We start from the raw sequence: 22,850 nt of genomic DNA on the forward strand, positions 1-22,850 counted from the left end.
TCACCAATGTCCCTGTGATGTCACCAATGTTCCTTTGATGTCACCGCTGTCTCTGTGATGTCATCGCTGTCCATGTGATGCTCTTCCCGCAGTCGGGGCACTCGGGGCTTCTCTTACCGGTGGGTCCGTTGGTGGGAGGTCAAGGAAGAGCTCTGCCTGAAGCTCTTCCCACACTCCCCACAGTGGAAGGGCCTCTCCCTGATGTGGAGGCGCTGGTGGGTGTAGAGGGTGGAGCGGTCCCACATTCCCTACACGTGTCGGGTTGTTCCCCAGTGTGGATGTGCTGGGGGCTGAGCAGCTTGGTGCTTGTGCTGAAGCTCTTCCCACATTCCAAGCACTTGTAGGGCCATTCCCTGGTGTGGATGCAACGGTGTTTGCAAAGGCTGGAGCTGTCCCTGAAGCTCTTCCCACACTCCGCACACGTGTAGGGCCTTCCCCACTGTGGATCATCTGGTGTCGGAGCAGGTTGGACCTCTGACTGAAGCTCTTCCCACACTCCGCACACGTGTAGGGCCTTCCCCACTGTGGATCATCTGGTGTCGGAGCAGGTGGGAGCTCCGTTTGAAGCTCGTCCCACACTCCCCACATATGTAGGGCCTTTTCCCACTATGGATCATCTGGTGTTGGAGCAGGTGGGAGCTCCGTTTGAAGCTCTTCCCACACTCCCCACACGTGTAGGGTTGTTCCCCACTGTGGATGTGACGGTGGTTGCGGAGGGTGGAGCTCTGCCTGAAGCTTTTCCCACATTCCCCACACGTGTAGGGCCGTTCCCCACTGTGGATGTGCTGGTGCCTCAGGAGGTGGGTACTCCTGCTGAAGCTCTTCCCACATTCCAAACACCTGAAGGGCTTTTCCCTGCTGGGAGGCTGCTCAGGGACCACCAGCTTGCAGCTCCGCCTTGAGCTCCGGCCGCCTTCCCGGCACACGCTGGCTCTTTCCTCCTCACAGCCCCCTGGGCTGGCTTTGCAGCCCCTCCTGCGGGGGCATCTCCGGCCCTTTTCCTCCCCGCTGCCTTCCTGCGCCGGGGAGCCCTTCAAAACGGCCTCTCCCACCAGGCTCTGCCGCCGGGATTTGTCCTCCGCGCTCTCCGGCCTCACCTCGGGGCCTGGGGCAGGAAGCAACAAGGACACGCAGGGGATTTGTCTCCGGCCCAAAGGAAAGCCCAAGGACATCCCCCCAACTCCGGCCCCGGCAGGACGGCCACAAAAGAGAAAAGACCGACCCAAAGGGGCACTGACTTCCTCCTCACCTGCCTGGGGGGCCCGCGGCATCTTCCTCTTCCTCGCAGCCTCCTCCTCCATCCGCCCAAGCTTTGGGAAGCAGAAATCCTGATGGGGGGGGAAAACAAGGAGTGAGTGCGTTGCCTTGGGGGTTCCTCCTGCCCAAGTCCAGCTGTTGGCATCTTGTGTCCATAATAACCTCCAAAACACCAACATTCAGCCCAAAAACCCCTCCCAGGAGTTCCCCCTCTCTGCTCTCTGGGGTTAGGGGGGTCCCCCCTGTCTGGCCTGATGGCACTTCTGCCTGCATTGGGGGTCCCCCTTCTCCGGGCTGCCGGGGGTCCCGCAGTTCAGGGGGGTTCCCACTTGCCGGGGTCCCCTTTAGTGTTGCCAGGGGGGTCCCAGGGCTCACTTCTCCCCACTCTGCCTCCCGGGGCCGGCCGGTCCTCCTCCCTCGCCTCCCACCCTCGCAAACCTCTTGGCGCTCTCGGCTCCCACCCCGCCTCAAGGCCCCCCCTCCTCTCCACACTCCAAGGCCTTCCCCCTCTCCGGGACCCCCGCTTAAGGGGCCCGGCGCTCCCTCTCTGCTCCCCCCCCTCCAGCATTCCGGGGGTCCCCCAGCTCCGGGATCGCCCCTCTCCGCTCTCCCCACTCCGCGGCTACCGGGGTTCCCCCCCGGCTCTCACGGGGGCCCCCAAACCGCTCTCGCCTCCCCCCCATTACCGAGCGACCGCCAGGACCTTTTGGCTGCTCTTCTTTGTGCTCCCGCTCGGCTCCTCCCTCGGCTGGGCCGCCGCTTTTGGCGGGTTTCCTCCTCCGGGATCCGCCCCCTGCAGCCCTTCCCCCCCTGGCCCAGCCTGCTTGAGCCCCCCTTGGGCCCCCCTTGCCCAATAAGTCTGATTATACAGACAAGCAATTGGGTTTAAGCCACAAAACCCAAATGTAGAACCCAGAACCCTGGGCCATGAACAAAGCGCTGTTCCTTGGCCCCCCCCGAGTCCAAAGTAAAGAGAGGGGAAAAATACCTGCTGGTGGGAGAGCTGTTGCAGTCTGGTCAAAAGTGGGGATTGCAGTCCAGTTGAGGGGGGTGGTCTCAGGCTGGTTGAGAGCGGTGAGCTGCAGTCCTCCTCTGGATCCCACGAGTGGTGGAAAGGTTCCGAAACTCCAGGTTTATATATTCTCCAGTTCAGGCAGGAATGCCCAGTCCTCCCCTCAGAGTGGGGAATTCCATAAAAGGATGCTTAGTTCGTTCCCTCGGAGCGGGGAATTCCATAAAAGGGTATGATAATACTCAGAGAGGGGAATTCCATAAAAGGGTATGAGGATACTCAGAGTGGGGAATTCCATAAAAGAATATGAGGACAGGAACACCCCCACACACCTCACTGGCCTCCCCCCCCCAACAACAGTTCCTGGGAAAATGGCATGGAGGGCCATAGAATACACCGTTTTGGGCTACACCCATCCAGTGATGAATCGGTCCCAGCTGTTCTAACTAGGACAGGATTCCAGAGTGGGATCATGTGGAATTGTGGACTGGGATAAGGGCTGGATTCTGGAGTGGGATTGGGGTGGGATTGGGGTTGGATGGATGGAGCAGGATCAGGAGGGATTCCGGAGCAGTTCCTACTCTCCCTGGGCTCCACAGCCGGCTCCATCCCCTGGGATGGGAATAGGGACATGGTGACTCCTTTCCCCACTCTCATCCCAGCAGGAATCACAGCCTGAGCAATCCTGGAGCTGGATCTGCCCCTTCCCTCTCCCTGCGGAAAGGCAGGAGCTGCTGGCAGAGCTCATCCCGCTGCTCCCACCCACCCCGGCCCCCCTGCAGCTCTTCCCGATGGATCAACTTCCTGCTTTTTCCCGTGTGAAACCCAGGACCACAATTATTCCTGAGGCTTTAGTTTGGGTGTGAAAATCTCCTGCTTTGGGCAATAAATCCTGGCTCCCTCCTCCGGCCTCCGGCAGTTCCTCTGTGGGAACCAGGAATGGGGATGGGGACAGGGGGGCTTGGATGGGGACACTGGGAACAGGCTGGGGACACCAGGAATAGGAATGGGGACGTCAGGACTGGGATGGGAACACTGGGAATGGGGATGTGGAAGACCAGGATGGGAACAAGGGGGACAGGAATGGGGGACACTGGGAGCAGGTTGGGGACAGCAGGAATTGGAATGGGGACTTGGGGGACCAGGATGGGGACACTGGGAACAAGTTGGAGTCACCAGAAGTTGGGAATGGGGATACCAAGAGCAGGCTGGGGACACCAGGAAGAGGGAATGGGAACACCAGGAGACAATGGGGAAAGGGATGAGGACACCAGGAACAGGATAGGAAAGCCAGCAAAAGGTTGGGGACAACAGGAACTGGGAATGGGGACATCAAGAGTTGGGAATGGCAACACCAGGAATGGGAATGGGGACATGGGGGACCAGGATGGTGTCATGGGGAACAGGTGGGGCATTACCAAGACCTGGTAATGGGAACACCAGGAGCGGGAATTGTAATGTGGGGGACCAGGATGGGGACACTGGGGACAGGAACGGGGACACTGGGAGCAGGCTGGGCATTACCAGCAATGGGAATGGGCACGGCAGGAACGGGAATGGGCACAGCAGGAACTCTGTGTCTCTGCTGCCCCCCGGGCTGTGCCTTGGAGCCCTGACAGCTCCTGCAGGTCGCAGCTTTCCCAAGGCCTGGCAGCCCTCGCTGCCGTTGCCGGACCTGCAGCGCCGGGCGGGACGCGCTGCGGATCCCGCCGGGCTCCGGCGCTGCCACGGAACCCGCCGGCACCGTCAGCCCGCACGGCACCCACGGCAAGGGGCACCACGGCCGGGCAGCTGCTCCCCACGGCATCGCCAGCCCACAGCACCCGGCAGCTCCCATTGACTCACTGCAGCAGGAGAGCAGCAAAGCCTGGCAGCAAACTCCCAGGGCAATTCTAGGGGCCAAAGGGACGCTTCCAGCAGCATTCCGGACTTGAGTATTCCCGCAGAATTCCTTCTCCAGCTCTGCAGCCTCTCGTGCTGTTCCAGGGCTGTCGGGTTTACACTGCCCTCCTGCTGCTCCTGGCTCAGGGCTCGCCAGGTTCAGTGCCCCCTTGGCAGTCCCGGACAAAAGGAGGGCACTGCTCTGCTCTGCTTTCTACTGCTGAACATCTTCATTCTCCTCCTCGCAAGGACCCACAACTCTCCCGCTTTCCAAAGAGCAGCAGCACTTGGCAGGCCCGGCAGGATCTTCCCCACAAAGGCCGTGGCACTGCCCTGTGCTCGTCCTGCCACAGGAGCTCAAGGCTTCTGCACAGCACAACTTCCCAGCAGTGACCTCCCTGCTCCAGAGGGATGAGGAGCCTCTGCTGAACTGCAGAGATTCACACACTGCAACCACTGCACTGCCTGCATTTCCTGCCATTCTGCAGCACTTGGGCATCTACTGGGGCTCTTCCTGCTGTTTAAGAAGGAGGTTTGCAAGCTCTGGGAGCTGGATGGAGTTTTGTTCCAGCTGCCAGCTAAGGAAGTTTTCAACCTGTTACACAATACATGCAATGAAAACTCCAGTGATTTAAGAACTTGGACTCCAGCAGAACTGTTGGATTATTTATTTCATCAGGAAAAATAGACCAGGAAATAAAGGCATCCCTTAATATATGGAAGTCAAATGAACTCATTTAGGTAAATAAATAGGCTGTAAAAGGGAAATTACTGAGTTTTATATATGGATACATTAGAGAAGGGAGCAGGACAGGATACAATGCTTGGGATGCTCCTTGGAATACTAGTCCAGAAATGTCTTAGTACAGAGCATTAGACTCCACAACAGAGTCCTGCCAAGTAATTATATCCACATAGGAAAGGAAATTGTTGGGGATCCTGACCTGGCTTTTGGAGGTATCAGGAGCTCCTAAAAAACAAAGATCTTAAACTGAAAACTTTATTCAAGTAGCTGAATCTACCCAGCACAGGGCCTTCTACAGCTCATGGTGAGCTTTTTTTCAAGGCAGAAAACCCCAAACAGGTACAATCTTCCACTCCAAAGTCTCACCCAACTGCCTTCATCTCATCCCTGCCCTCCCCCAAGAAGATTCCACCAGCCAAGCCCAGGGCACTCCAAGGGAAACCCTTGTGTGACCTTGTCTGGTGTTCCCTGGGCACTGAGGGAAGAAGAGAAGTTTATCAAGGTGCCAAATGCCCATGGAGATCTTGGAAATCAGCTCTCCAGGATGCTTTGCAGCCCTTCTCAGTCAGCTTGAGCTCTTCAAACACACTTGTCCTCAGCGTTGTCTCTGAAAGGGTCACTATGGTCTGAAGGGTCAAACTCAGAAGTGTCTGAACCTACAGACAGTCCTTCCTTCCGGGCAGAGCTGCAGCTGCTTGGGAATGTTATTCCCTGCTGTCAGCTTCCAACAGAGCTGTGGGCACACATTCTCCAAGCAGCTCACTGAATGCAGAGTTTCCTTCCAACCTGAAGGGAGTCTTTGCTCTACAACATCTCTCCCCGGTGGCACTGTGTGATTGCAGGCTGGTTCTCCTGGCTCTGCCTGTGTCCTGCTCTCCTTGGAAAGCACCATGTCTGTAAGGATACAGATGTTGATCCTCATCTTGAAGAGAATCAATAAAATATCATTAAACAAGCATAAAATGTCCAGAATTGATCAATGAAATGCCAGATCTATCTGAAAATAGACACAAATACTGTGTTGTGGAGCTCCTGGCCCTGCTTTCCCAGCCCTGTGGGGGGCAGGAAGCCCCGGGGCCTCACTTGTCTGCCCCCTAATTAGGAGCAATTTATTAGGCCAATTAACCAGGAGTCATTTGCCCCTGAGCTGCTTTGTTCCTCTGCCAGGCACAGGCCAGCCCGGGCTCCGCAGGCTGCAGGGCTGCTGCGTCCTGTCAGTGCTCAACACCTCGGATTTATTTGCCCCAAAAAGGGAAAACGGCCCCGAATCCCGTGGGCCGAGCGCAGGAGGGGACAGAGTTCTGGCACAAAACTCCACCCGCCGGGTTTGCCCAGCCCGGGGAGAACCAAGGGCCCCGCAGTGAGGTGGGACCCCCCAGCAGCCCTTGTGTGCCGTGCCCAGCTGAAGCCCTCCCTGGGGCGCTCGGGGCTGGCTGGGCACACTGGGAGCGCTGGGAAGGGCCCCGGCTCGGGGCGGGGGCAGCGGGTGCCCAGCAGTGACTGAGGGGAAGGGCCTTCACAGGGACCCCCCGCGCCCCTCGCTGCCCACGGGAAGGGTTTTTGGTCCCCCTGAGCGATTTGGCGGCGTTTCTGGGCTCGGCGGGGCCGGGCAGGCGGCAGCGGGACACGCGGGGCCCGGGCCGTGCGGCGGAGCCGGGTGGGAACTGCGGGGCGGCCCCAGCGGGGCCCGAGGGCGGAGCGGAGCCGGTTGGGAACGACCCCCGATCCCCCCGGGGCCAGGTCTGATGCCGGGAAAAGCACCACTGATAAGGAGGAGTATCTTGGCCAGCCCCCAGAGCTGGGAAGCATTCCAGAAGAAGAAACTGGTTTTTCAGGCCCGTGACCAAAGAAGGATAATTTGGAGAAGGGATGTTCCCCAAAGGGCCACCAGAGACCCTCGAGAGACCCCTACTCTGATGTAAATGAGTTCTGGAAACTGATTCAAATGTGTGAGAGAATCTGTGGGAGTGTTTAGTAAATATGCATGAGTTTGGGGAAGTGTAATGCACATGTATTAGTTACATCCACAGAAACCAGGGTGTGAGACAGCCCAGTGTGGGGGTGATGGGAGGAGACCCCCCGACCCCCCACCCCCGCACCCAGTGCCGAAAAAAATAAAACCACTTTCTAATCCTGACATTCCAGTGACAGAGAGTTTTATTCCCGTTCGGTGACGGTCCCAGTTGCTCCCAGTATGATCCCTGTTGCCCCAGTTCTGGTCCCGAGGGGTCCCGGTCCTGCTCCCGCTGTATCCCGGTGTCCTAGTCTGTCCCAGTCCATCCCAGCCCGTCCCAGTCCCTTCCCAGCAGCCGCCGCCGTTTCCCGGGTCCTGCCCCCCCCCGCCCCCCCAAGATGCTGACGGGGGTCGGGGCTCCGTCTTTGGCTTCGTCTCCCTGGGCTGGGGCTCGGCCTCTGCCTGCGGGAGGAGCTGAGGGGGGTCCCCGGGGGTCGTGTGTGCCCCCCCCGGAGCGTGTGTGCCCTCCCGGGACCCCCATCCCGGGGGGAGCCCCCCTTTGCCTTGACCCCGGGCCCCCCTTGAATCCTGGGCACTGAGACCCCCCTGCATCTCCTTCCCCAGCTCTGGGACCCCCCTGCACCCCTGTATCCAGCTCCACAACCCCTGCAATCCCTTTCCCAGCCCCTGCATCCCCCTGTGCAGGGGGGGCTGCAGGGCTTTGGGGGGTCTCACCAGGGGTTTTGCCCCAGGACACCCTGTCTCGGGCTCTGGGGGTGGGGGGTGACCGGTGCTCTCGAGCCCCCCCTTTTTTCCGCACCCCTTCCCCACCCCCATTCTGGATCTGCCATTCCAGAGCCGTGGGGGGGCCTCGTCGCAGCCCCCCCGCTGTCCCCGCTGTCCCCTCGGGGCCCTGACGGCCGCCCTGGCGCTGTCCCTCGGGCTGCCCGGGGAGTTGCCCCCACAGGCTCTTGGGGCGGGGCTGGAGGGTCCCGCTGCCCCTCTGCTGTGTTCAAGCACCTGAGGAACAGGGAGCAAACCCCCAGACCAGGTTTCCCAACTGCAAAGCTCGGCGGGGCTGCCCCACCAGGAGGAATTTGGGGCTTGGGGACAGGAACAAAACATGGCATCAATTAAACCTTATTAAATATTCAAGCATTGGGACAGGAGAAAAATCATCCTTTGGAGTCTTCCCTTTGCAAACACAGACAGAGGGTTCTCACCTGGAAAATATTTACCTGGGGAAGCACCAGCCTGGTAATTTTATTTACACTAGTGATGCCAACAACTCCTGCTGGGCATTGATGGGGGGGTTATATAGTTTTAGTAAGCATAGAAACACTTTGCAGTTGCCAGTGACTCAACAGCAGCATCCACAGGTATTTTCGTCTCTGTCAGTTGATCCTTGGTCTGGTTTTTTTGACTTTTTTTCCTTATAAATATTCCACAAATCACTCCTATGGAACCAGTTTTGCTTTGCTGAGGAGAGCTGTGACTGCTGGGCCCTTGGGGGATTATGAGCTTTTTGTGTTTTTATTTGAGGAGCACAGGAGCATCCAGGCAAAGCCCCAGGAGGGAGCAGGACCTGCCCAGGCCCCGGGAGCTCGGGCTGTTGTCCCAGCTCAGCTCGTGGCAGGAGGAGCTGAGGGTGCCCCTGTCCCCTCTGTGCCCCCCAGGGGTGGCAGAAGCCCCTCGGGAGGCAGGTCCCGAGGCACCATCCCCTGTCCCGGGGGCTCCTCGAGCTGCCCTGCACAGGGTGGGCACACGGGGGGTGGGCTCAGGTGGGTCTGAAGGGCCATCCAGCACCTTGGGGGCTGACCTGGGGGGCTGGGACTGAAAACCCCTCGGAGCTGTGCAAGTCCTTGAGACAAACGAGCTCCTGCTTTTTTAATGAACAGCCTGAAGAACAACCCAAGTGGAATCCTGTTTTTGTTCTCCAACTTTCAGAGAAAATCACAGACCCTGCCTGGAGCACCTCCTGCCCCTCCTCCTGCACTGCCCTGGCCACTCCCACTATCATCCCAGTCACTTCCAGTCACTCCCAATAGGAACCCAGTTGCCCCCAAGGTTGCCCCAGTTGCTCCCAGTCCCCCCCACGATGGTTCCTTTCCCTCTCAGGGACTCCCAGTCTGAGTCCAGTATGGCCTCAGGCACTTTCAGTCACTGCCTGGAGGAGGCCATTTGCCCCTGCATGGTCCCAGTTGCTCCCAGGATGATCTCAGTATGTGTCCAGTCACCCCCAGTATGACCCCAGGAACTTGCAGACACTTGCAGTATGAATCCAGTTTGATCCCAGTCATCCCCAGTATGGTTGCAGTCCCTCTCCCATACTCCCAGTAGTATTGCAGTCACTCCCAGGATGGTCCCAGTATGAGCCCAGCAGGGGCCCAGCTGCTCCCACTCTGATCCCAGTTGCCCCCAGTGTGGTTGCTCCAGGATGGATCAGAAATGGGGACCCCTCTGTGCCCCCCCCTTGTGTCACCCTGTTCTGAGGGAGCTTTGGGGGGACATCTGCACCCCAACACAGCATCCAACACATCCCAAAGTGTGCTGGGACCCCCTTGAACCTGGGAATTGAGGGGAACCATGGAAAACCCTTCTCAGAGAGAAAATTGGGTGACCCGAGTCCTGGATGCTTTTAGGAAAGAGGTCTGAACATTTCTTGAATAATGGGGGGGGTGACTTTTTTATTCTTGACCTTTCCAGTTCTCCATTTGGGGGCAGGATGTCCTCTGGGCCACTGTTTTGTTCCCTTTGCAGTGAGTGCAGCCTCAGAGGGCTGAGCCCTCTCTGGCTGGGCTTGGCCTCTCCTGCAGAGACTCAGGCCTGGCTGGGCTGCCCCAGGCAGACGCTGCAGGAAGAAGAGCTCAGGCCGCCTGGCTCTGGTGTCCCTGGGGCTCAGCCTGTGCCCCATTGCTGTGCAGGGGCTGAGCCCCACCTCTGCCTCGGGGTCTTGGCCAAAGGGCTGGCAAGGAAGGGGCCCAGGAGCCTTGGGGCCTGCCCAGCTTTCCTCCTCCCTGGGGGCTCTCAGTCCTCCCCTGACACCGTGTGGGCCCAAGGCCTTGCTGGCTTCGGGCTCACGGTAGCACCGTGAGGCAGAGCAGAGGAATCGTTGGCCCTGCAGCGTGTACCAAAGGAGTTTTGGGGAGATCTTGCAGTTCCCTGGTCTGGAGAGTTCACCACGCCTTCTTTTCTGGGAAAAACAACAGGCCATGAATTTTGGGTCCTTGATTTTAAGGCCTTTTGCCTGCACATAAGGCACAGCAATGGGAAGGACGCAGCGTGAGGCTGAGAGGTTTCTGTCATGGTTTGTGGACTTGGGTGAGATTGGACCAGAATTACAGGACACCTGTAAAATCTGGGCTTTGGGAAAGGTTGGGGAGGGTTGGGAAAGGTGTTGAAAGGGTGGTTTTGCCTGAGGTGTTAAACATGGGAGTGGGTCTGTCTTCCCAATTCCCAAGAGAAGAGATCCAAGAAAGCTCCCCTGCAGGTTGTGTTTTAGGGAACAGGAGAAGAGACCGAGGGTAAGGGGTTTCTTTCCTGGAGGGAAGGACTGTCGTTCACTTGCAGGAGCCCTGCGCTGATATTGCCAGTCTGACTGCCCAAACCGAACAGAGCTGAAGATTCCTGCCAGACAAAAAGGGCCAGGACAGAAAGCTCTTGCTGCCCATGCAGTGCCCAGGGTGGCCCCCCAACTGCATCTGAAACCCAAAGGTTCCAGGCTTTCTTTCCTGGGGGAAAGGCCGTGACATCCCAAAGAGTCCCGTGGCAGACAGGTGGGGCTGCACTGTGGGGGCGTGAGGTGTTGGTTCTTTGGTTTCCAGGGGCTATTCCAGAATGGAGAGGATAGACCAGAATGGATAGGACAACAAAAGGGCCCAAAGCACATGGGTTGGTCTGCACTATGGTGTGGGGTGTTGGTTCTTTGGTTGCCAGGGCCTATTCTGGAATGGAGAGGACAGGCTGTGACAAGAAGTGCCTGTCAGAACTGCAAAGACGGACGCACAAGAATCTTATGTGGGCATATTCTCTGCTCTGCCCTGCACACCTTTGTGCTGGGGTCAAAACTCAGCCTCTCTGCTTCCCTCTCCTAAGGGCCTTGTTCTTAGACATCCCTTTCCCCTGCGCTCCTTTCAAAAGCCCTCCTGGCAATTCCCAAGCCGGTACCTGGCTTTCATCCCCTCTCTGTCTTCTTCACACTCCCCTGGTCAATCCCAGCATCCCCCTGAGGACATTGGGTCTTAGCTAAACACGATTACAACTTAGATATTAAGAGATGGCAAATCAGATCTATTGATAGAAAATGAATTATTTATTTTTGCAAATGATGACAAAAAAGCTTTTAATCAGAATTATTTAGTGAACAATAGAAACATTAAAACTCCCAGTAGTACAGGATAAGGTAGGACAGGGTACTACACTAAAGCAATTGTTGAAGCAATTCTACTAAAGGTGACAAACAAGCAAGAATTCTTAATTAGAGATGGATGGAACTCCTCTAGAGCAGCGCTCGTGGGGAGATCTCTGCTCTCAGCCTCCAGCAGTGACCTTGGGGGGGTCCCCAGCCAAGGCAGGAATCTCCACACACCCCCAAGAAGGGTTCTGTTGGAAGAACCTGCCCCTGGGAAAGGGGACTGGCCCTTTCTGGTAGAAACCCAGGGACTGACAGTCCTTGGACTCCAGGGGTTCCCTCACCATCAGGGGCTTCATTTGGGGTGAAACCAGTCTGGGGTCCAACATCTCCTGCCTTGTCCCGGCCCCCTCTCAGCTCAGCACTGACCCCTTTGCAAATGGGGCATTGTCTTGGGGCCATTGCAGGGGGGATGTCCTGCCCCAGTGTCCCAGTGTTCCTTTAATTGCCAGAGGCCCTGCAGTGTCCCAGTGGCCCCTTGATTCCATGACCTTCTGAAACACCTCAGGGTTCCTTTGGTTCCATGAGGCCCCCCTGTCACAAAGGCCCCTGGATTCCATGAATTCCGCAGTGTCACAAGGTTCCTTTTTTTCCACAGGGCCCTGCAGTGTCCCAATTGTGCCTTGATTCCAGGAGTATCCAAATTCTCCCCGGGTTCCTTTGGTTTCAGGAGGTCCTGCAGTGTCCCAGCGGCCCCTTCATTCCAGGCAGGCCCAGGGAGACGAAGGCAAAGACGGAGCCCCGACCCCCGTCAGCATCTTGGGGGGGCGGGGGGGCAGGACCCGGGAAACGGCGGCGGCTGCTGGGAAGGGACTGGGACGGACTGGGATGGACTGGGATGGACTGGAATGGACCGGGATGGAGTGGGATAGACTGGGATGGGCGGGGATGGACTGGGATGGACTGGAATGGACTGGGAAAGACTCGGATAGATTGGGATAGACTGGGATGGAGTGGGATGGACTGGAATGGACTGGGAAACCAAGATACACCGGGACCAGGACTGGGACCCAGCAGGACCCCCCTGGGAGCAGGATCCAAGCACACTGAGACCCTCCAGGACCAGAACTGGGGCAACAGGGATCATACTGGGAGCAACTGGGACCACACTGAGGGCTACTGGGAGCAACTGGAGGCCACATAGGATATAGTGGGAGTGCCTTGGAGTCACTGGGATCATACTGGTGGAAACTGGAATGTTACTGGGGCATCTGGGAGTGACTGGGAAGGACTATGAGCATGCTGAGGGCTCTACTGGGATATACTGGGAGTGTCTGCAACCATGGTGAGGGTGACTGGGACTGTACTGGGAGTGACTGGGACTACATGAAGGGGAATTAGGACCAGGCTGGGGGCAACTGGAAGGAACTGTGAGTGACTGGATCTACAGAAGAAGCAACTGGGATTGAGTGGGACTGCCAGGAGGGAAGACCGGGATCATACTTGGAGTGACTGGATCTGTGCTAGGGGCAACTGGGAGCAACTGGGACCATGATGGGGACAACTGGGATCATACTGGGGTGACGGTGGGAGAAGCTTGGCCCATGCTGGGAGCAACTGAGACCACACTGAGGGTGACTGGGGTCATACTGGGATCATATCAGGAGTGAGTAGGATCATGCTGGAGGTGATTGGGATTGTACTGGGAGCAACTGGGAGTGCACTGGGGATGACTGGAAGTGGCTGTGAGCAACTGGGATCATGCTGGAAGCTTCTGGGGGCAACTGGGAATGGGTGGGACCACATGGAGAAAACTGGGAGCAACTGGGAGAGACCAGGAGTGACTGGGATCATCCTGGGACTGAGTGGGCGCTGAATCCGAAAAATCGGTCCATGAAATTGCTCAGAGACTTTTTTATCTTTAAGCAGCAAGGTATTTGTTTATTCAACGTTGGGAGCAAGCCAGCTCGCGCTGGACAAACTTGCTCCAAGGCTTCACACAAAATCAGCATTTTTATACAATCTTCAGCTGGGATTAAATGCATATTCAAGTGATTCCAACCTCTATCTCTGCATATTAATAACAGGCGGAGTATAGGTGGAGCTCAGGCGGGGCTTGGGGCGGTGATTCTCTTGGCCCTCAATCCTGAGGGGACTTCCACTCTTCCTCCATGGCTCTGGGGGCTTCAACTCATCTTCCTCAGCTTGACCTTCCTTCTCTTCCATTGTTCTTGACCCGCTCCCTGAAGCTTGGAAAAAGCCCTGGCTCCCGGCCTATTCCTCCTCTTCCAATGTCTCCCTGATCCTGCTGTCTCTCTAATTTATCCCCTCTAGGCCTAGGACATGTTCGTGTTCTATTCTCTGAAGCTTTGGTCCAAGATGGTCTTGGCTGTTGGGAGCTTGTTAGCAGGCCCAAATTTCTTAGTGAACTCTTTTGGGCCTGGCCTCCTGTTTCACCAGGGACACAGCCCGGGCCCGGGTGTTCCCATTCCCATTCCACGGGTTTGCATTCCTGTTCCAGGTGTTCCCATCCCATTCTAGTTGTTCCCATTCCCATTCCAGGTGTCCCAATTCCCATTCCAGGAGTTCCCATTCCCATTCCAGGAGTTCCCATTCCCATTCCAGGTGTTCCCATTCCCATTCCACGTGAACTAATTTCCTTTCCAGGTGTTCCATCTCATTCTAGGTGTCCCCATTCCCATTCCTATTGTCCCTCCTCCCATTCCTGGTGTTCCCATCCCACTTCTGTTTTCCCCATTCCCAGTTCTTGGTGTTCCCATTCCCATTCCAGGTGTCTCCATTCCCATTCCTATTGTCCCTCCTCCCATTCCTGGTGTTCCCATCCCACTTCTGTTTTCCCTATTCCAATTCCAGGTGTCCCCATTCCAATCCCAGATGTTCCCATTCCCATTCCAGGTGTCCCCAACCTGCTCCCAATGTTCCCATTCCCAATGTTCCCATTCCCAGCCCAGGTGACCCCATTCCCATTCCTGATGTCCCCATTCCCATTCCAGGTGTCCCCATTCCCATTCCAGGTGTTCCCATTCCAGGTGTCTCCATTTCAATTCCAGGTGTTCCCATTTCCATTCCTGGTGTCCCCATTCCCATTCCAGGTGTTCCCATTCCCATTCCAGTAGTTCCCATTCCAGGTGTCTCCATTTCAATTCCAGGTGTTCCCATTTCCATTCCTAGTGTCCCCATTTCCATTCCAGGTGTCCCCATTCCAGGTGTTCCCATTCCAGGTGTCTCCATTTCAATTCCGGGTGTTCCCATTGCAGGTGTCTCCTTTCCAACTCCAGGTGTTCCCATTCCAGTGTCTCCATTTCAATTCCAGGTGTTCCCATTCCCATTCCAGGTGTCCCCATTCCCATTCCAGGTGTTCCCATTCCAGGTGCCTCCATTTCAATTCCAGGTGTTCCCATTTCCATTCCTGGTGTCCCTATTTCCATTCCTGGTGTTCCCATTCCAGGTGTCTCCGTTCCAATTCCAGGTGTTCCCATTCCCATTCCTGGTGTCCCCATTTCCATTCCAGGTGTTCCCATTCCCATTCCAGGTGTTCCCTCCACATTCCACGTGTCCCCACTGCCATTCCTTCTGCCCCCATTCCCATTCCTAGTGTCCCCAGTCTGTTCCCAATGTCCCCATTCCCATTCCAGGTCTTCCCATTTCCATTCCTGGTGTTCCCATCCCATTGCTATTGTCCCCATCCCATTCTTTATGTCCCCGTTCCCATTCCAGGCATTCTCATTCCCTTTCCAGGTGTTCAATCCCATTCCAGGTGTCACCGCTGACATTTCCCCTGCTGGTTTACCATTAAACCAGCACACCAGGTCTGTGCCCAACGGGGGTCCCTGTGGATCATCCAACGCGGGTCCTCCCATGGCTGATGGAGTTGGAGCAGCGGCCGAAGCTCTTCCCGCAGTCGGGGCACTCGGGGCTTCTCTTACCGGTGGGTCCGTTGGTGGGAGGTCAAGGAAGAGCTCTGCCTGAAGCTCTTCCCACACTCCCCACAGTGGAAGGGCCTCTCCCTGATGTGGATGCGATGGTGGGTGTAGAGGGTGGAGCTGTCCCACATTCCCTACACGTGTAGGGCTGTTCCCCAGTGTGGATGTGCTGGTGGTTGAGCAGCTTGGTGCTTGTGCTGAAGCTCTTCCCACATTCCAAGCACTTGTAGGGCCATTCCCTGGTGTGGATGCAACGGTGTTTGCAAAGGCTGGAGCTGTCCCTGAAGCTCTTCCCACACTCCGCACACATGTAGGGCCTTCCCCACTGTGGATCATCTGGTGTCGGAGTAGGTCGGAGATCTGAGTGAAGCTCTTCCCACACTCCTCACACGTGTAGGGCCTTTCCCACTGTGGATCATCTGGTGTCGGAGTAGGTCGGAGATCTGAGTGAAGCTCTTCCCACACTCCCCACACGTGTAGGGCCGTTCCCCACTGTGGATGCGTCGATGATTGTGGAGGGTGGAGCTCCTCCTGAAGCTCTTCCCACACTCCCCACACGTGTAGGGCCATTCCCCACTGTGGATGAGACGGTGGTTGCGGAGGGTGGAGTGGTCACTGAAGCTCTTCCCACACTCCCCACATGTGTAGGGCTGTTCCCCACTGTGGATGCGATGGTGGTTGCGGAGGGTGGAGCTGTCACTGAAGCTCTTCCCACATTCCTCACACATATAGGGCCTTTCCCCACTGTGGATGCGATGGTGGTTGCGGAGGGTGGAGCTGTCACTGAAGCTCTTCCCACACTCCCCACATGTGTAGGGCCGTTCCCCAGTGTGGATGTGCTGGTGCCTCAGGAGGTTGGTTCTCTTGCTGAAGCTCTTCCCACAATCCAAACACCTGAAGGGCTTCTCCCTGCTGGGAGGCTGCTCAGGGACCACCAGCTCGCAGCTCCGCCTCAAGCTCCGGCCGCCTTCCCGGCACACGCTGGCTCTTTCCTCCTCACAGCCCCCTGGGCTGGCTTTGCAGCCCCTCCTGCGGGGGCATCTCCGGCCCTTTTCCTCCCCGCTGCCTTCCTGCGCCGGGGAGCCCTTCAAAACGGCCTCTCCCACCAGGCTCTGCCGCCGGGATTTGTCCTCCGCGCTCTCCGGCCTCACCTCGGGGCCTGGGGCAGGAAGCAACAAGGACAGGCAGGGGATTTACCTCCGGCCCAGAGGGAAGCCCAAGGACATCCCCCCAACTCCGGCCCCGGCAGGACGGCCACAAAAGACCGACCCAAAGGGCACTGACTTCCTCCTCACCTACTTGGGGGGCCCGCGGCATCTTCCTCTTCCTCGCAGCCTCCTCCTCCATCCGACCAAACATTGGGAAGCAGAAATCCTGATGGGGGGAAAAACAAGGTGTGAGCGCGTTGCCTTGGGGGTTCCTCCTGCCCAAGTCCAGCTCTAGGACTCACCGGGCAACTTGTGCCCATAAAAACCCCCAAAACAACAACATTCAGCCCAAAATCCTCTCCCAGAATTCCCCCTCTCTGCTCTCTGGGGTTAGGGGGGTCCCCCCTGTCTGGCCTGATGGCACTTCTGCCTGCACTGGGGGTCCCCCTTCTCCGGGCTGCCAAGGGTCCTGCGGCTCCGGGGGGTTCCCACTCGCTGGGGTCCCCTTTAGTGTTGCCAGGGGGGTCCCAGGGCTCACTTCTCCCCACTCTGCCTCCCGGGGCCGGCCGGCCCTCCTCTCTCGCCTCCCACCCTCGCAAACCTCTTGGCGCTCTCGGCTCCCACCCCGCCTCAAGGCCCCCCCTCCTCTCCACACTCCAAGGCTTTCCCCCTCTTTGAGACCCCCACTTAAGGGGCCCGGCGCTCCCTCTCTGCTCCCCCCCCCTCCAGCATTCCGGGGGTCCCCCAGCTCCGGGATCGCCCCTCTCCGCTCTCCCCACTCCGCGGCTACCGGGGTTCCCCTCCGGCTCTCACGGGGGGCCCCCAAACCGCTCTCGCCCCCCCCGCCATTGCCGAGCGACCGCCAGGACCTTTTGGCTGCTCTTCTTTGTGCTCCCGCTCGGCTCCTCCCTCGGCTGGGCCGCCGCTTTTGGCGGGTTTCCTCCTCCGGGATCCACCCCTTGCAGCCCTTCCCCCCCTGGCCCAGCCTCCTTGACTCCTTGGGCCCCCCTTGGGCCTTCCTTGGGCCCCCCTTGCCCAATAAGTCTGATTATACAGACAAGCAATTGGTTTTTATCCACAAAACCCAAATGTAGAACCCACCACCCTGGGCCATGAACAAAGTGCTGTTCCTTGCCCCCCCCCCCCCGAGTCCAAAATAAAGGGAGAGGGGAAAAAAACCTGCTGGTGGGAGAGCTGTTGCAGTCTGGTCAAAAGTGGGGATTGCAGTCCAGTTGAGGATGGTGGTCTCAGGCTGGTTGAGAGCAGTGAGCTGCAGTCCTCCTCTGGATCCCACGAGTGGTAAAAAGGTTCCGAAACTCCAGGTTTATATATTCTCCAGTTCAGGCAGGAATGCCCAGTCCTCCCCTCACAGCGGGGAATTCCATAAAAGGATGCTTAGTTCTTCCCTCAGAGCGGGGAATTCCATAAAAGGCTATGAGGATGCTCAGTCCATAAAAGGATATGAGGATGCTCAGTCCATAAAAGTGTAGGAGGGTGCTCAGGACATCCCCCCCCACCTGGCAGGCCTCTCCTGACAACAGTTCCTGGGAAAATGGCATGGAAGGCCACAGAATCCACAGTTTTGGGCTACACCCATCCAGTGAGGAATCGGTCCCAGCTGTTCTAACTAGGACACTGTGTCCGTCATCGCTGCCATCATCATCATCATCGGCCTCGTGGGAGTCGGTGTCTGGAAGCTCCAACCCGGTAACTCCGGGATGGGGGTCGGGAAGGGGCACGGATCGCCCGGCAGCATTCCGGGGATCCTGTGCCACGGGTGCTGATCCCGCTTTCTTTCCATAGGGAAGAGGGAGGGGAATGGATACGACCCCGCACCCACCAGTGAGTCCCAGCAGCGTGTGTGGATCCAGATACTATGGGCAGGGATCCCCGGATGGATGCCGGGATTCCAGAGGGGAATGGGGCCTAATGGTTGGAGCGGGATTGGAAGGGGATTCCAGCTCAGGGCAGGATTCCAGAGTGGGCTCAGGTGCAATTGTGGACTGGGATCATGGCTGGATTCTGGAGTGAGATTGGGGTGGGATGGATGGAGTGGGATTGGGGTGGGATGGATGGAGTGGGATTGAGGTGGGATGGACGGAGCAGGATCAGGAGGGATTCCAGAGCAGTTCCTACTCTCCCTGAGCTCCACAGCCGGCTCCATCCCCTGGGATGGGAACAGGGACATGGTGACTCCTTTCCCCACTCTCATCCCAGCAGGAATCACAGCCTGAGCAATCCTGGAGCTGGATCCGCCCCTTCCCTCTCCCTGTGGAAAGGCAGGAGCTGCTGGCAGAGCTCATCCCGCTGCTCCCACCCACCCCGGCCCCCCTGCAGCTCCTCCCGATGGATCAACTTCCTGCTTTTTCCCGTGTGGAACCCAGGACCACAATTATTCCTGAGGCTTTAATTTGCGTGTGAAAATCTCCTACTTTGGGCAATAAATCCTGGCTCCCTCCTCCGGCATCCGGCAGTTCCTCTGTGGGAACCAGGAATGGGAATGGGGACAGGGATGGGAATGGGGACAGGGATGGGAACCCCAGGAATGGGAATGGGGACAGGGATGGGAACGTGTCTCTCTAGGAGTTGGTTCAATACAAAGGTCGGTCCCTGGCTCGAGGCCACGGGAAGCCCCTTCTTTGGGAATGTCTGGGAAGCAGGTGTCAGAGGTTTGAAAAGAGGTGTTGGAATTGTTTCCCAGTGTCCCCCCCATTCCCATCGGTGTCTCCCGGGATGGGGTGGGTTGGAGCGGAGCCGCAGGCGCTGGGCAGGGGCAGTGGGGGGAGGGCGGCTCTCGGGGACACCGCGGTGGCCGCGGGGAGGGCGGGGGGTCCTTTGTTCGGGGGCTTTTGGGGTTTGTCCGGGACCGGACAGAGCAGGAGCTGGTTTTGGCCACCTTGTTCTCTTTTCCTGAGAGGAAGTTTTTTCCCCACGGGACACCTCGTGGAGAGCGACCGAGAGAGAGGGAGAGAGAGCCCGACCCATCTGGGAGCGAGGTGTTCTGCTTTGGGGACTGCCCCTGGGAAAAGGGACTCCTTCACTGCTGGCTGCGAGCACACGGGGCTGAGAGAGCTTTGAACTGCCGGGACAGTTTCTCCCCCCCACCTGGGGATTTGGGACTTTGTTTGGTTTCTTCTGAAAGTTTTTGGTTGCACTATTTGTTGTTTATTCAGATTTGGTTAATAAAAAGCTGATTCTTTTCCTTTTCCAGACTTCCACCTGAGGTCTCTTAATTTCTAAGTTGTAATCTTGTTTAACTAAGACCCAGTGCAACTCAAAATGCTGGGAAAAAGGGGATTGGGCATCCTCAGCCCCCCATCTCCCTCTTGTTTGGGGCAACTCTGAGCTCCGGGTCAATTTATCCTCTGTTTGAGGTTCCCCTGATCTGTGGGAGCCCTGGGTGGCCGGTTTTGGATTGTCCTGAGCTTTGGGAGCCCTGGCTGGGCATTTTTGGTGGGCCCTGAGCTCCCCCCTCCCCGCAGCCCACGGACCCCCCCCGAACCCCCCAGCCCCGGGGCTGCCGCGGGGGCCCCAACGGCCCTCAGCCAATCCCAAAGTGCCCACGCCGCCCGCGCCCAATCCCAGCGCGCCGCGCTGATGACTCATCAGTCGCCGGGAAGACGCCTCGAAAAAAGGGCCCCAACTGCGCCCTCAGCCAAGCCCAGCGCGCCCCAAACCCCCCAAAACGGCGCCGCCCGGCTGGTTTGGGGCTGTCAGCAGCTGTCCGGCGCTGGGCATGGAGCGTGTGCGGGGAGCTGGGGCCGTGCTGGCGGTGCTGGTGGTGCTGGGAGCCCCCCCGGCTGCAGGCGAGGAGCTGTCGGGTGAGCGGGGGGTGGGAACGGGGGGGAAACAGGGGAGAAAAGAGGGGGTGGGAGCCCCAAAAGTGAGTGCGAGGGGGGTCAGAAGGCCCAGAGTGAGTGGGAGGGTGGTGGGAGCTCCAAAGTGAGGGCGGGGGGTCTGGGGATTGTGGGGACAGTGGGAAAGGGGTGGGAGAGGGGGGAAAGGCGGTCTGGGAGAATAGGCAGAGGGGTGCTTCACACAGTGAAGCTTCCCAGTTCTCTACACTCCTGGTTTCTGGGGACAAGTGGGGGGGATTCAAAAATCCTGGCAACAGGAGGGTTTGGACACTCCCTGACCCCAAAATATCACAAAAGAGGGATGTGAACACCCCTAGACTCCAGAAATCCTGTGAACAGGGGGGTTTGGACAGTCTCAGAACTACAAAATCCTGGAGAAAGGTGGTTTAGGCACATGCCGTGTATCAGGGAGGGAAAAGGTCCGAGAGATACTGGAAGGTGAAAAACTAGACACCCTTGCTACTTAAGAAAGTAACTATTTATTATGAAAGGTGGCTAACAGTGAAAACATAGGCACTCAAGAGAAAGGGATTAGGGAGGAGAAAAGTGAACAAAAAGACCCTTAAAGGAAGGCACAGCACCCTACTCACCCAGGTGTCACCTATAAGAGAGTCTTACCCACTCTAAGCACTTCTAAAGCCTCTCTGCAGCAGCTGCGTGTTCCGGAGGGCTGGCAGGCTCCCACTCCAGCAGGCGTCCCCGCTAAAAGCAACTTGGTCCTTTGTGTAGAGCCGGCCCCCAGCAGGGAAAGCGTGTCTGCTTTTATACAGTTCATTGAGCACACCTGCCTGGGGAGGGGTGGCCAGCACCGCCCCGTCAGGGGTTCCCAATCCCACCCCCTTGGTTATGTCAGTGCACCCCTTCTGTGCATGGGTGAGAACTTTGGAAATCCCCTCACGCAGGCGCAGTGAGTCCTGGGGGTCTTTCCCAATTGAGTCTGGGGGCGAGCCTTCCTCACCTCATCATCACTTTCTCCTCCAAATGCCCTTGACGAGCCATTAACCAATCACAGGAGATCAATTAAAACAGTTTATAAAGAAGTTCTCCCTCCAAGGTCAAATTTACTGTTTTATCAGTGAACTTGGCAGGAAGAACTGTAAACTACTGCAGGTGGCTAAGGCCAAACACAGACCAAAAATATCATCACAACTCCATCCCAGTACAAGGGCTCTGAGCCAGAGAAGGGATGAGAGCCAGGTACAGGCTTGGGAATTGCCGGGAGGGGAAAGGGATGTCTAAGAACAAGTCCCTCAGGAGAGGGGAAGCAGAGAGGCTGAGTTTTGACCCCAGCACAAAGGTGTGCAGGGCAGAGCAGAGAATATGCCCACATAAGATTCTTGTGCGTCCGTCTTTGCAGTTCTGACAGGCACTTCTTGTCACAGCCTGTCCTCTCCATTCCAGAATAGGCCCTGGCAACCAAAGAACCAACACCCCACACCATAGTGCAGACAACCCAGGTGCTTTGGGCCCTTTTGTTGTCCTATCCATTCTGGCCTATCCTCTCCATTCTGGAATGGCCTCTGGAAACCAAAGAACCAAGCCCCCACCATGTGACAGTTCAACCCCATGCATGTGCCAAGGGCTCCTTTGTGGTGTCACAGTCTGTCCTCTCCATTCCGGAATGGGCCCTGGCAACCAAAGAACCAACACCCTACAACCCCAAAGTGAAGCCCCACCTTTGTGCCATGGGCCCTCTGGTGATGTCACGGCCTATCCCCTCCATTCCAGGATGGCTACTGGAACCCAAAAAACCAATGTCTCACAGCCCCTAGTGCCGCCCAACCCCTGTACCATGGGCCCCTTTGTGATGTCACAGCCTGTCCTCTCCATTCTGGAATAGCCCCTGGAAACCAAAGAACCAACACCTCACACCCCCACAGTGCAGCCCCACCTCTCTGCCACGGGACTCTTTGGGATGTCACGGCCTTTCCCCCAGGAAAGAAAGCCTGGAACCTTCGGGTTTCAGATGCAGTTGGGGGGCCACCCTGGGCACTCCATGGGCAGCAAGAGCTTTCTGTCCTGGCCCTTTTTGTCTGGCAGGAATCTTCATCTGTGTTCAGTTTGGGCAGTCAGAATGACAATTTCAGCGCAGGGCTCCTGCAAGCCAAGGACAGCCCTTTCCCCCAGGAAGGAAAGCTTAGAGCCTCAAGGGCTCAGGGGCAGCCAGTGGGACACCCTGGGCACTCCATGGGCAGCAAGAGCTTTCTATCCTGGCACCTTTTGTCTGGCAGGAATCTTTGTCCGTATTCAATTTGGGGAGTGGGACTGGCAATTTCAGCGCAGGGCTCCTGCAAGTGAACGACAGCCCTTCCCTCCAGGAAAGAAACCCCTTACCCTCAGTCTCTTCTCCTGTTCCTTAATACACAACCTGCAGGGGAGCTTTCTGGGATCTCTTCTCTTGGGAATTGGGAAGATAGACCCACTCCCATGTTTAACACCTCAGGCAAAACCACCCTTTCAACACCTTTCCCAACCCTCTCCAACCTTTCCCAAAGCCCAGATTTTACAGGTGTCCTGTAATTATGGCCCAATCTCACCCAAGCCCACAAACCATGACAGAAACCTCTCAGCCTCACGCTGCGTCCTTCCCATTGCTGTGCCTTATGTGCCTTAAAATCAAGGACCCAATGGCTGTACAGAAGCAGCGCCGGACAGCAGAGCAGATGGAGATCGTTGCCCTGCAGCGTGTACCAAAGGTTGT

General features: G+C 57.3%; 1 protein-coding gene and 1 long non-coding RNA gene across 2 annotated transcripts in view; both read right to left on the reverse strand.

The window, feature by feature from the left end:
* Positions 1 to 8,890, reverse strand: part of LOC135405816 (uncharacterized) — a 147,174-nt gene extending 138,284 nt beyond the window's left edge. The window contains exon 1 of the long non-coding RNA XR_010426023.1: positions 8,825 to 8,890. This is a non-coding gene — a long non-coding RNA (uncharacterized LOC135405816). The remainder of the gene's footprint in view (positions 1 to 8,824) is intronic.
* A 6,586-nt stretch (positions 8,891 to 15,476) lies between these two features.
* LOC135404771 (gastrula zinc finger protein XlCGF7.1-like) lies at positions 15,477 to 16,491 on the reverse strand. Its single transcript, XM_064639506.1, has 2 exons — positions 16,444 to 16,491; positions 15,477 to 16,064 (listed from the first exon to the last, which is right to left on the reverse strand). Exons 1-2 carry the CDS (start codon positions 16,489 to 16,491, stop codon positions 15,477 to 15,479), a joined length of 636 nt encoding a protein of 211 aa, XP_064495576.1.
* Positions 16,492 to 22,850: the final 6,359 nt, after the last annotated feature.

The sequence above is a fragment of the Pseudopipra pipra genome, chromosome W (genome assembly GCF_036250125.1).
Source record: "Pseudopipra pipra isolate bDixPip1 chromosome W, bDixPip1.hap1, whole genome shotgun sequence".
Lineage (NCBI taxonomy): Eukaryota > Metazoa > Chordata > Aves > Passeriformes > Pipridae > Pseudopipra > Pseudopipra pipra.

Bases quoted from the DNA above. Each gene is read 5' to 3' on its own strand.
- LOC135404771 (XM_064639506.1), bottom strand. From the start codon at position 16,491: ATGGAGGAGGAGGCTGCGAGGAAGAGGAAGATGCCGCGGGCCCCCCAA. The intron at 16,065-16,443 runs GTAGGTGAGGAG...GTCCCTGAGCAG, and splicing joins AGATGCCGCGGGCCCCCCAA to CCTCCCAGCAGGGAGAAGCC.